Raw genomic sequence first — 12311 nt, 5'->3', positions numbered from 1 at the left:
GGTGCATCAGACCTGATTCCCCTGACAGGTACTTGAGTGTGAGGTGAAATTCAGCCCTCGGGGAGAGATCCTCCAGGGGACACAATCTAGACCGTCTGCTGCACTGCAGCACCCAGCTGCACATGATGCCACTGTAATTTGGGTTTTTCTTCATGAGAAGCAAACGCTCAGCCTTGCAAGTGTCAGGTCTTACCTTCCCTTTTGCACAAAGCCGCCGGCGAAGAGCTCGCAGGAACGGCAGGCAAGTGTGCTGGGTCTCTCCGGAGTGCACGTCCGAATCAGACTCACCTTCTGAGAAACGGGCTATTTCTGTATGCCACCTTCGAACCAGGCACAGGTCCCTGCGTGGAGGGAAAGCCCCCTGCCTCCCGGGAGCGGGGACACACGGGAAAAGCGAGATCCCATCGCCCCAAGTGAGGTCCCTCAGCCTCTCGCTGCCAGGAGCCGAGGGGCACTCCTTAGCTCTCTGCCTTATTTTGGATGTCAGCCACAGAGTGAGTCCTTCCCCGGACCGTGGCTGTTTGCTTGCTACTCAGGAGAAATAAAATGATAGAGTATGAGACACATTTCCTTTTTTTTTTTTTTTTTTTTTTAAGGCCTAACACCAACAGTCCTTCCCCTTATTTCTTTCTCAACCCCCAACACAAAATTTGCTCTGATATGGGAAGGAGTGGTGCTGGGGCTGAACCCTGCAGCTACAGTGTTCCAGGGTGCATTGCAGTATGAAAAACAAACTTACCAAACTAGAAGAGGGAGGAAAAAAATGGTTTAAATATGAATTTTAAACCTTCCGCCTGGTGCAGAAAAAAATCGAAACTTATGCTCATTAGGCACCGATATATGATTTTGTCAAGGGAGAGGCATTCAGAACAATTCCTAGCATTTGGAATATAAAAATTACATTTTGGGGTAAACAAAATAGAGCCAAATATTAATTTTTAAATATGAGGATTTTCTGCTTAAATTCAAGTAAAGATTTCCAGGTCTTGAAAGTGATCATTCTTTTCAGATTTTTTTTCCCCATAGTTTTGTAAAAAATCAGTATTTGAAAATCAAGTAATATTCTCTCTCTCATATTTTCTGTATTTTTAGCTTCATTACAAATGCTTAAAACTTAACTTAAAACGGCTCTCTTTTGACAGTAGTTGTGACCCGTACCACGAAGCTGAATATTTCAAAGGGTTGATATGGAAATGAGAATTTGCATCTCTCTGTTAGAAACTAGTCTCCCTCCTATACATCGCCGTCAAAATTAGCAGTTAAGATACAGTCACCCATTTACGCCTGTGTGTGTCGTACTCAGCAGAAAGCTACGGAGCAAATCCAGTTTACCTTGGCGATAATTTGTTCTTTTCACGTGCCTTTGCCCTCGGCGTTGTTTTAGTTTCTACTAAATGCAAAAGCATCGCCGCTCCCGGCATTTGTGATGATTCAAAATTTCCGGGGAGATTGCTCCTCGGGAACAACCGATTTTTCCTCCTTTGCTTCCTCGGATCTTTCAATTCCCGTAACTTCGGTGTGCGTGTGTGAGTGTGTGTTACCCAGATCCCTGCTTTTCCCGGAGCCCCACTTCTCCCCCGTGGGCAGCGAGACCCGACGAGGCGGGGGGCGGCGGGGGGGGTCCTGCCCGGAGCGGAGGGGGGCGCGGAGGGACCCGGCACAGGCGGCCCCGGGGGGCACCGTAAACACGTGAAATGAAACCACTGAAATGAAATGAAACGCAGCGAGAGAGGGGCTGCCCCTCTGGGCAAGCCCCCCCACCCTCCTCCCACCCTATCCCCCCCACCCCCGTTGCCGCTCGGCCCCTCCGCACCCCGCGGCCGCCGGCGCGTCCCTGCGCGGTCGGGCTGGGCGCCGGGCGCGGGGTGCGGAGCTTCCCCCGCACCTCCCGCCCCGCTGTTCCCGGGTAGCCCCGCTTGCAGGAGGGGGGTGTCCTCGGCTCCCCCCACCCCTGCCTCTCGCCGGGTCCGGGGCTGAAACTCCCGCGGCTACCGTGGAGCCCCTCCGGCCCCGGCGCATTTGCTGGAGGGAGCCGCGCTATAGGGAGGGAGGGGAGGTAAGGAAGGAGGGCAGTGAGGGGGGGGGGGGGTGTCATCTCAGCCCAGCACCGTCTCATCCCCCCTCACTCCTCCCACCAATGAGTGGTGCCTCTTAACCCCCGGGAACCTCCCTCCCGCGAAGCACACAGCTCCACTTCGCGGAACACGAGTTGATGAGAAAAAAAATAATTCTCGGCCGCGGCCAGCCATGAGCTGTTTGGATGTTATGTACCAAGTCTACGGCCCTTCCCAGACCTACTTCGCAGCAGCCTACAGCCCCTATCACCAGGTACGTGCGGTGGGGGGGGGGGGGGCAGCGGTGAAGAGGCAGAGGGTGGGAGGGGTGTCGCCCGGAGGGTGGCCGTCTGGGGCCTTACCAAAAAGAAAAAGGGAAAAGGAGAAGGGGAGGGGAAAGGCGGGGGGGGGGGGGAAGGGGGGTAGAGGGGGAAGATCCGGGAGCCTGCGATGGTGAGCGGAGCAGAACCGCATCCCACCTTGGCGCGGGGCTCGGCAGGGTACGTACCCCGGCGGAGGCCGATGGGCTGCCTTGGGGGCGAGAGCGCGATTTTAGCCTTACGATGGCTTTTTAGGGGTTTATTTTTCTTTTTCTTTTTTTTTTTTTTTTTTATCCCCCCCCGCACTTCTTTGCCGGGACGGGCTCCATCCGAGCGCGGCGGCTCGGGGCAGCGATGCCCGCGGTTCGCCGGGGACCCGCCGGGGCTGCCCGGGGCATCGCTCACCCCTGCGCGCACCGGCATCCCGGCCGCCGCCGCCGGAGCCACTTCGGGCAGATATTTCAGCAGCCTCCTTAAAGCGGGGAGCTCCGGGGTGTCCCCTCTGGAAGTGGGGGGAGGCGAGAGTGCCGGGAGGCTGCGGGGTTTCCCCGGTTTGACCGGAGAGGGGAAGGTTGGGGGGGGGGGGGGGGAGCGGTGAGAGGAAGCCCCCGGTGCCGCGGGGATGCTCCGCGCTCCCGGGGCCCCCTCGGCGGCCGGACCCCGACCCGTCCCCCCCGGCCCCACCGGGTCCCCGGAGGCGGCGATCGCCTGCGGGATCCGCGGGATACTTCGTGGCTGGGAGCCACGTCTCGCCGCCGCGCTGGGTGCAGCTCCGGCCCGGGCCACCGCGGGTATCGATTAATCCTCGGATTTCGGGTAAAGGATCCCGCCGGCCGCGGGGATGTTTGGCGGCACGCACAGCCCGCGGTGCGCGGGGAACTGCCCTCCCCGGGACGCGCACCGTCCCGCGTGGGTCAGGGCTCGTTTCCCCGGGTGCACCTGCCGCACACCGCTTTTCCTTTCTCTCTCTGGGTTCCTCTTTTTCCTCCCCCTTACTCCTTCCAGAAATTAATTCCTTCCTCCCCCAGCAAAACGAAGAAGGGGATGGATAGAGACAGCAGCACCCCGGGCCCGGGGCGGGGGGCAGCCCCCGCCGCGCAGGGCCGGTGCCGGGGCGAGCGGCCCCGCTCCACGCAGCCCCCGCGGCTCCACGCAGCCCCCGGTGTGGTGACCCGTGTGCCACCTCCAGCGCCTGGCAGCGGGGCCGGAATACCTGTTACAAATAGCAAATGATGTCTTCCCCCACCTTGCCTTTCCCCCCTCCCCCCCCCAGCCCCCTCCCCTCTCCCCCCGCACACGGCTTCGTGACATTATTTAGGGGGATGATCATTACCTCAATGGCCGAGCCGGGAGCCAAGTGGAAAGGCGGCCGTCACGAAGGAGTGACATTATTAAATATCTCGCGTGTCTTGGCCCAAGGCTCTGACCCGGCCCCTCGGTGCTTCCCCCCCCCGCCCGCCCCGCGGCTCTGCCCGCAGAGGCCGACCCCGGGCTCCGCGTCCCGTCGCTTATTTCTAAGAACCCCCCAGCACTGCGGACACGCTAACGCGGATAAAGGGAAGATGGGAAACATCCAGCAAACTTCTCAACACCCGCTGTTTTCCCACTCAGAGGAATCCAATAAAAACAGAACAATCTTGTAGGAAATACCTGAAGGTTCTTGCTGGCCGGGGAAACGCTCTTTTTGCCCTGAAATGTGTTTCCAGTCTCTTTTTTTTTGTTTTGTTTTGTTTTTTTTTTTTTTTTTTGGTTGTTTTGTTTTTTGTTTTTTGTTTTTTGTTTCCCCTCCTTCCTCCTCCTCGCCGCTGTGGCTTACAGGACATTCTTTGGGGCAGATTTTGCAAAGCGGGGAGCGAGCGGCACCCGCCTTCCCCACGCCGCCAGCGCTGCGGGTCCCCGCCTCACGCCCCCCTCTCCCCCCCCCCAAAAAAAATTTCAGTCCTGATTCCCCAGGACCCGGCCTTCAAAGTGCCTTCGTGCGCGGGACTTGGTGCCGGGGACCCCCCCCGCCCGGCTGCTGGCTTGCTCCATCCCGGGCGGTTTCGCGCCTCCAGACTTATTGGCAGCCCCTTCCTTGCCTTCCCGGGGTGGGGCAGAAATTCAGCTACGGGGCGAGGGGTGGTGCTGGGGGGGGGGGGTTGAGGGGTGGGGGGGGTGGGGGGCCGGCGGGCAGCCGAGGACCCGACTTGTGCATCCTCTCGGAAAGGTGGCGGGAGCGGGCATCCCCGGCTGGCACAGGGAGGGCGGGCGCAGCGCAGCCTGAAAGCCTGGCGTGAGCTCCTCTATTTCCTTTTCCCTCCCAGAAACTCGCCTTTTACTCCAAAATGCAAGAAGCCCCGGAGAGCGGCAGCAGCCCCAGCGCCAGCAGCTCCTTCTCCGGCCACCCCGCGGCCAGCATCAAGGAGGAGGACTGCAGCCCCGAGAAGGAGCGACCCCCCGAGGCCGAGTACATCAACTCCCGCTGCGTCCTCTTCACCTACTTCCAGGGGGACATCAGCGCCGTGGTGGACGAGCATTTCAGCCGGGCCCTCAGCCAGCCCAGCAGCTTCTCGCTCGGCAGCGCCAAGGCGGCGCGGAGCGCCGGCTCCTGGCGGGGTGAGCGCGCAACGCGGCGCGGAGGGGCGCGGAGGGGCGCGGAGGGGAGGGGATCCCCCCCTTCCTTCCCCTCCCCAGGGGCACCGGCCGCGGGTGCCCGGAGGGCTGTCCCTGGGAGCCGCCAGCGGCTTGACCCTTTTAGAGGGAAAAAAAAAAATAATAATAATAATAAAAAATATATATATATATATAAAAATAACCCCTTCAGTTCAGGCCGGGCTGTGGGGATCAAAGGGGAGGCGGCCCCGGGGATCTGAATCGCCTTTACACCGCAGGAGATTGACCTGGCAGCACCCAAAGAAGCCGCAGAGGAACCCCCTCATTGGGGCTGGGGGAAGCGCCTCCCCTGCTGACCCCGCCGGGGCAGCCTTAAGTTTGGCAGGGGCATAATCAAAAAGCAAAAACCAAATGTGGGCACCATCTCACCAGCTTCCGACCGCTAAAAACCAGACTCTGTGTGTGCGTGTGTGTCCGTGTCCTGTCCTGCGCGTATCACCAGCCTGCTCGCTGCTGGAGCGGAGGCAAGGACCCGGATTTTGTGAAAATGAGGGCTTTTGGACCTGCCCACGGCAGCGCCCTGCGCCCACAAGGCCGAGGCGCGGCTGATGAGCAGCTCTCCGTAGCCATGACCCACTCACCCTGGATGAGCCCACGGGGGTACCCAGGGCAGCGGGAAATCACCTTCCCCACCCTCTACCCACCAGGGAGTTAGGGCAGGAACTTCTTCTGAGGCAGTTTTGGGGACCCTCATTCACAGGGCCACCCTCCCAGCTGCCAGCCAGTTTCCCAGTCCCCCATGAATTGCTGTCGGCAGTTTCTAAGAATGAAATAGTAGGTTAAATATTTCATGGGTGGAAGATATTCAGCGCTGGAATTGATGGCAGGAGAGGAGAGTTCTTTGCTTGTCATGAACCTCTTCCCTTACTCCTGAGTAGTGCCAGGGCGCAGAGCTGACGCACCTCCCTGGCAAATGTGTGTATCAGGAGCACGTTTTCATTTGTCTCAGGAACACTGTGCATTCCCATTTAATAATGCGTAATGTCTATCTGTGCTATTAATAATCACTAGTCCATCTCGCATGTTGCTTACCAGGCAAAGGGTCCTTGCCCTTTGCTCTGCCAGTCTCCAAAAGAGCACTTCCCAAATATATTAGCAATATACCCAAGAAACGGGCCTAAATCTGGTGTAATAGCTGGGGAGTTTTCCTCAGACGTTTAGAAAATTTAAGCTGGTTCTTAATCGCATCTTGTGCTGTACCTGCCCACTTTGAAATCTCACTGAGGCAGCAGCCGCTTTCCTGGCAGGGTCAGGCAGCCTCTGAAGTGTTGGGTGTAAATGCTTAGACAGGGAGGTCACTACAAAAACAAACAAGAAAAATCCAGCCTTGGAAATCGCTGCGGTGCATAACAGCTCTGACTCAGTTTCCACTGCTGAGGAAAAGAGGTGTTTCCCTCACGTTAGATAACAGCCTTTTCCCTAAACGCATACTAAGAGAAACCTGGAGCAAATAGTTTCAGTTTCGTGGGTAAGCCCTGAGCTAGGTGTGTTGGATGTTTAGCTGGAACGGAATCTGCGCTCGCTGGGAGAAATTTCTGGTGTTTGGCAGTTGTTTGGGGGATAAGGGGAATGCGAGGCCTGGCTTGGGGGGGATCCGAGGATGGGCAGAGCCCTGGGGAAAGGAGATCGGGGCTGGCTGGGTGTGCTCATTGCTGCCTTTCCTTTCTCTCCCGCTGTGCCTTCGCCCAGACGGCTCCTTCCCGATGAGCCAGCGCAGCTTCCCACCGTCCTTCTGGAACAGCACGTACCAGCCTTCCTCGGTCCCGGCCACCCTGAGCAGCCCCCTGGCAGCTGCCGCCCACAGCGAGCTGCCCTTCGCCGCCGCCGCCGACCCCTACGCGCCGGCCTCCCTGCACGGCCACCTGCACCAGGGTGGCCCCGAGCCCTGGCACCACGCTCACCACCACCACCACCACCACCACCACCACCACCCGCCTTACATCGGGGCGCAGGGCACCGCCTACGCCCGCCCCGCCGCCATGCACGAGGTCTACGGGCCCCACTTCGACCCCCGCTACGGCTCGCTCCTGGTACCCACCGCCTCCGTCCGCCCCCACCGCCTCACCCCCGCCTCCGTGCCCACGCCGGTCAGCCCCCCCTGCGAACTGGGCAAGAGCGAGGCCGGCACCGCCGCGGCGTGGACGGCGCCGGGACCCTTCCCCAACGCGGCGGGGGAGGTGGCACAGAGCCTCGGCCTCAACGTGGACGCAGGTAAAGAGCTGCCCTTGGTCTCCTCCGGGTCCCCCAGCTCAGCTGCACCCCTGCCTCCCTCACACTATCCACGGGAGAAGGGAAGGATTGCTGGGGTGCCGCTGTGGGGGAATAATCTGGGGGGGGGGGGGAAGGCCCATGGGAGACACCCGAGCTCTGCCCTGGGTGCCCTTCTTGGGGCTCTCAGGCCAAGCTAGTGAGGAAGGGGAGAGGGAGGACGGGACAGGGCAACGCGTCACACGCGCCTCCCCAACATCCTTTGAATTTGTGGCACCCACAAATTCCCCGAGGGTTCAGGTCGCTTTTCTCTTGGTCTTGGCCCTGGCCCTGCTCTCGCCTTGAGCGGCGAGAGCTGGGAGTGGGACAGAGCTGCCCCAAAGGTCACGGCTTGGCCCCCTCCCCAGGCAGCCCCAGCAGAGCCGGTCATTTCCAGACTCTGCGCAGGTTCTTGAACGGCCTCTTCTCCTTATTTATTTTCCCGTCCCAGCTTTTAAGAAGAAAGCACAATTGCATGTGCTGAGCAAAAAGGCCAGTCGTTCTCCCCCGCTAGCCGTACCCTGTGACTGATGGGGGGGTGCCTGGAAGTAAGGCTGCGTGGCCATAGAGGTGATAAAAAGGCGACACGGGCATATCCAGCCGTGGCAGATCCTGAGTTAGTGGCTGTGGAGGCAAGAAAAGCCCGCTCTGGTGACAGTCATCTGTGCTGAAGTTGGGTTATTGCAGTCACAAATGTCTCCTTACGTTGGCCTCGCTTTAGGCAAAAAGACAGGAGCCTGTCTCCAGGCTAGCTTGGGCTCTTCTCCTTGCTCCACAGTCTCCTGGGGCTCCAGGGAGCCCAGGCTTTTGACTGATCCTCTGATTGCAGCTGGCAGATATGCAGTTTGTCTTTCTCTGTCCTTAAACACCTGTACCTATTTTTCTTCTTCCCTTTTTTTCTTCTCTCTGTTCTCAGGTTTGCAGCCTCAGGATAAAAGCAAGGATCTATACTGGTTTTAGAGCTGTCCTTCACTCTTCTTCCCCTGGCTCTCCCCTGTAGATCTCTGCCTATTAGACGTGGTGGCATTCAGAGCTGAAATCGGGTCAGTTTGTAACAGCTTCTGATCTTGGTTTGCAGCTCGCCGTTACTCCTTCTGTGGTGGATCCCTTCTGAGCTGAGGTGCTGACCCAAAGACTCTCAGAACCCCTCTTGCCATTTTCCAAGCCCACCATGGCCCTGCAGCTCGGGGAAAGACAACAGGACTTAAAAGGACCTGGCATTGCAAGGGTGGTACTTTAGACTTATTTCGGAGAGGAAAATCCTTCCATTGCAAGAGGAGAGCCAAAGACATTGAACTTCTATTTAAGCAGACTCCACACCCAGAACTGCAGTCAGACTACTCTAAAAGAGTCAAATGACATCATGGATGGTGATGCAAAACCACTGGCCTTCATACAGGGGGCAGAGGAAATCGTGGTTTGGTTGGTTTTTTTAGTGGTGTGAATATTTTTTTATGGCAGTGAAAATTGTTTCTCGAATGCAAACATGGGAAAGCTACTTAGCAGTTTTGAACTGGATTTTTACTTTACATTGTAGAAAAGTAAAAGGAGAAGAAACTGGAAATCACAAACCCTTTTGGACTATCAAGGAACTGGTCAGGTTTTTCAGCTTTGTGGTTGTGAGTGGCAAGTGTCTGGCCAGGGCCACCTGACCTGGGCTGACAGAGATGCAGCTGTTCCACGCACAACTGCTCAAACCCCAGAAAGACGAAAACCAAGGTGGCACTTCTCAGAGTTTGGCACAACATTTGCATTGGATATGTAACGGTTGTTTGGTTGTGTTGTGTTTTGGTTTGTTTTTCACAAGAAATATTTTCCGGTGAAAGTAAAACCCTCTTCAATCAGGGGGAGGAAGGAAACCCGTGAGGAACCGCTTGCCCTCAACCCAACAGCCTTCAAGGGGAACACCAGAAGGAAAGGCACATGATGGACGATAGGTCTGAGTTGCCTCTAACATTTCTCTTTGTCTACTTGTTGCTGTCATTTTGTCACTTTAATAGTTTTTCCGTTTGTTTGGTTTTTTGAAAGGGAAAATAAGATATCTATTTAACAGTAGGAAAGCTGCATTAAAGGTATCTCCTTCTTTCACCCTGTGTGCTTTTATGAAGAATTAAAGCTAAATAAGAGAAATGAGGCAAACTGGAAACTTCAGGATGAAATAGGAAAAATACCTGTCATGTGGATGAAGTGAGTTATTTTATTACTTTGCATTAAAGATAAATAGAAATCCTAGCAGTTGAAAATATTTTCTTAGTGAGTAAAAAATACAGTGATAAATACAAAAGCTAAGAAAACGCAAGATTGTTGCAGTGCTACATTTTAATGTGTGGTGTATGCGTAAGATGGGTTAAAGTAAGGGGTCTGCTCCATAATAACAGATGGTTCTTCTTCATGAAGCTAATGTAAGAGGGAACTGTAGCATTTAGCATTGTTCTTGCACTGATAAATTAAAATGTTATTATATCAGGGTGATGAATAATTAATGAAGCAGTGCATAAATGGCAATTTCCCCCTATACTTAAAAGCTGACTTTTTTGCAGTCAGAACTTCTCATCCCAACACGACCATGGTTTGGGGTTTTTTTTCTGTTTTTTTCTAAATGTAAAGTCTTCAAAGTTTGACAAAGTTCAATGCATGTAAAAGGAGAGTCCTAACATCACCCCTCTCACTCTAGGAGTAGCAGTAGAAAATGGACTTTTGTGCTGTGACGAGAGCTTTTACCTTCTGACACTCTCACGTAGTCTGGCGTAATGTTCACCATGTGTCAGAAACGGAGTTATGACACAAACTCGCTTCTCCCAGGTTTCAGCTCAGCAATAACTCCGTTGCTGGGAAAGCATAAGAATCCTGATAGTAAGAGTATGATAAAGCAGCGTGAGTAAATGCTGTGAGAAGCTGACAAGGAGCAATGGGTGCAGAGCATCCCCGGCCAGGGCTCGACAAATGGCAGGAGGTGACTTGCCGTGATTCCTTCAGCCAGACATACCCCTGAGCATTTAGCCCGCAGGCTCCAGTTAGCCAGAGCCCAGACAAGCTGTAAAGGGCACAGGAAGGACTTCAGAATTTATACCACCAGTTAAACCAAAAATGTTCTGAGGTGACTATCAAGAAAGAAGGCAGCAGCACTTTATAGGAGAAGAGTAACTAAAAACGGCATTTAACTTCATTGCTGCAGAGGCTTGGAGATAACAGGATCATTCTGTGAGCATTTGCCTGCAGGTTTTTTTAAGAGTGTTTTTAAAGTTTTTTTGGAAGAAAGATTAATCTGACTCTTTCATTTGTTGTACTTCACTACAATTGTTTCTTTTTCTTTCTTTTTTTCCCTCTGTCCTCTGCAATGCATAATGAGGAGGGCCAGGCAATACAGCCCAAATATGTTTGGAAATGTTCATGTAAGTACAAACCAGTCATTTACTTAATTGGCATTTGAAATCCATTTTGACTATGAAAGTTTTCAAACATGAGAATTTATGCAATGAATACATGAATACTGGTTTCAACATTTGTCCTCCAGGTACTTTTTTGTATCGTTTTGTTCTGAAAGCATCCAAACACCAAAGTCAGGATTGCGGCTCAAGGTGTTAAATGTGCAAACAACTTTTTTAAAATGCTCCTACTCCAGCTGGACTGCAGTCTGTAAGCGCACGTGCCCTATTTTGGCTAATCCTTGCGGAGTTTTGCTCACTTTGTGTTATTCTGACTCCAGGAGGACTGCTCACAGCACCTACCTTTAAGGCTTGGGCGTGAATCTTTGCAGGACTGGAGCCACAGCTCCTAATGGGGCAAGGACAAATAACGCCGGTGCCATTTCATGAGGCTGTTTTATTCTCCTTCGCATCATAGGTTATTACTTGCTTAATCACGGATGCTTGCAGGAAATCTGGGAGTGCAAAAGAAACCCTTTCTATATGTTACATATGCCTTATCTGTCACGTGTTTGTCACACATGGAAAGAGCAGGGCTGAGCCGCCGGTGCTGCAGTCCGAAGAGCAGATCCTCCCGCTGCCCCTTTCCGAGCTCCAGGCAGAGGTTAGCACCGGCTTGCGCTCTTTAGCTACCCCCCCCTGACAAACAGACTAGCCCGGCTGGGACAGACAGACAAACACAGCTCCTGACCCGTTTGTGCGGAGTCCAGGGGAGGAGGCTGAGGGACGGGATCTGCTCGCAGAGGTTGGCAGTACCGGGCACGGCGAGAGTGTCCGCTGCTGCCGGGCGAGAGCAGTTTGTAGGAGTTTGCAAAGTGAGCTCTGGGCATACTCACTGCAGGCATCTATTTCCTGTTCTGGAAAGAACTGAAAATTAGCAAAGCATGAAGGAATACCATTTTAGTGAACTCGGAGGCTGAGAGTGGTCTGTCGAGGGAAGGATGGACACAGGGATGGGTCATAGTATTTGTGGTCGCAGTCTCCGCTTTGTTTTTTAATGAGTGTTTTGCTTCGGTATAGCTGCAGATGCAAGAACGCAGCAAAGAGCTTTTAGCCACATATATACATGCCTCTGTGATTTCACTCCAACGTTGGAGAGCTTTAGGGTGATGTTGTTTACTTCCCACCTCCTTTTCCAGTCGGTTTTCCATAGGAGCCCCCAGCACAGGAGGAGGAGGAGGGGAGGAGAGAGAGGGTGAAAGAGAGTCTCAGTAATCCCCTGTGCCTCCCCTGGACTGTGTGCTGCCCGTCTCTGGGGAAATGTATCTGCCCTGTCTCCTCCTTGGGTCAGGAGGGACTGCTGTCCCTTCTCGCCTTCCCTTTGAAGTCCTATTTAGGTCCATGACAAGCTCTAGCGAGTGCTTAAAGGTTGGTCCCTTCCTGGAAGAGAGGAAAATGCTGCTGGTGGCTTTGGATGCACCAGGGTTCTCTGACTGGCAGTTCTTGTGCATCTTTTTCTGGGCAAGAGTTGTAATTAATGTGCCCTTTTGATTACAGACGGGTGAGCCAGCTCCTCTGGGGGATTGTGGTGTCCTGGCTGGTTTCCCTGGCCTGCCACCCAGAGGAGCAGTTGCAGCAGGGGAAGGAGAGAGACTTGGGTTGTGATTACTTGG

The 12311-nt window shown here is 54.5% G+C and overlaps 1 protein-coding gene across 2 annotated transcripts; it reads left to right on the top strand.

The window, feature by feature from the left end:
- Window positions 1-2196: 2196 nt before the first annotated feature.
- On the top strand, window positions 2197-9011 carry VGLL2 (vestigial like family member 2). Of its 2 annotated transcripts, XM_042796034.1 has the most exons (4): window positions 2197-2328; window positions 4678-4969; window positions 6716-7237; window positions 8352-9011. In XM_042796034.1, the coding sequence occupies exons 1-4, from the start codon at window positions 2248-2250 to the stop codon at window positions 8390-8392; spliced, it is 936 nt and encodes a 311-aa protein (XP_042651968.1). In that variant the 5' UTR covers window positions 2197-2247; the 3' UTR covers window positions 8393-9011. The 2 variants fall into 2 exon arrangements, with proteins under 2 accessions (XP_042651968.1, XP_042651969.1); XM_042796035.1 differs by lacking the exon at window positions 6716-7237 and having other exon boundaries at window positions 2248-2328; window positions 8352-8392.
- Window positions 9012-12311: the final 3300 nt, after the last annotated feature.

Source organism: Tyto alba, unplaced genomic scaffold (assembly GCF_018691265.1).
Source record: "Tyto alba isolate M040663 unplaced genomic scaffold, T.alba_DEE_v4.0 Super-Scaffold_22, whole genome shotgun sequence".
Taxonomy (NCBI): domain Eukaryota; kingdom Metazoa; phylum Chordata; class Aves; order Strigiformes; family Tytonidae; genus Tyto; species Tyto alba.
The sequence above is the reverse complement of the archived record's forward strand: the minus strand, read 5'-3'. Positions and strand labels throughout refer to the sequence as shown.

Bases quoted from the DNA above. Each gene is read 5' to 3' on its own strand.
- VGLL2 (XM_042796034.1), top strand. From the start codon at position 2,248: ATGAGCTGTTTGGATGTTATGTACCAAGTCTACGGCCCTTCCCAGACC. The intron at 4,970-6,715 runs GTGAGCGCGCAA...GCCTTCGCCCAG, and splicing joins GAGCGCCGGCTCCTGGCGGG to ACGGCTCCTTCCCGATGAGC. The intron at 7,238-8,351 runs GTAAAGAGCTGC...CTTGGTTTGCAG, and splicing joins CGGCCTCAACGTGGACGCAG to CTCGCCGTTACTCCTTCTGT.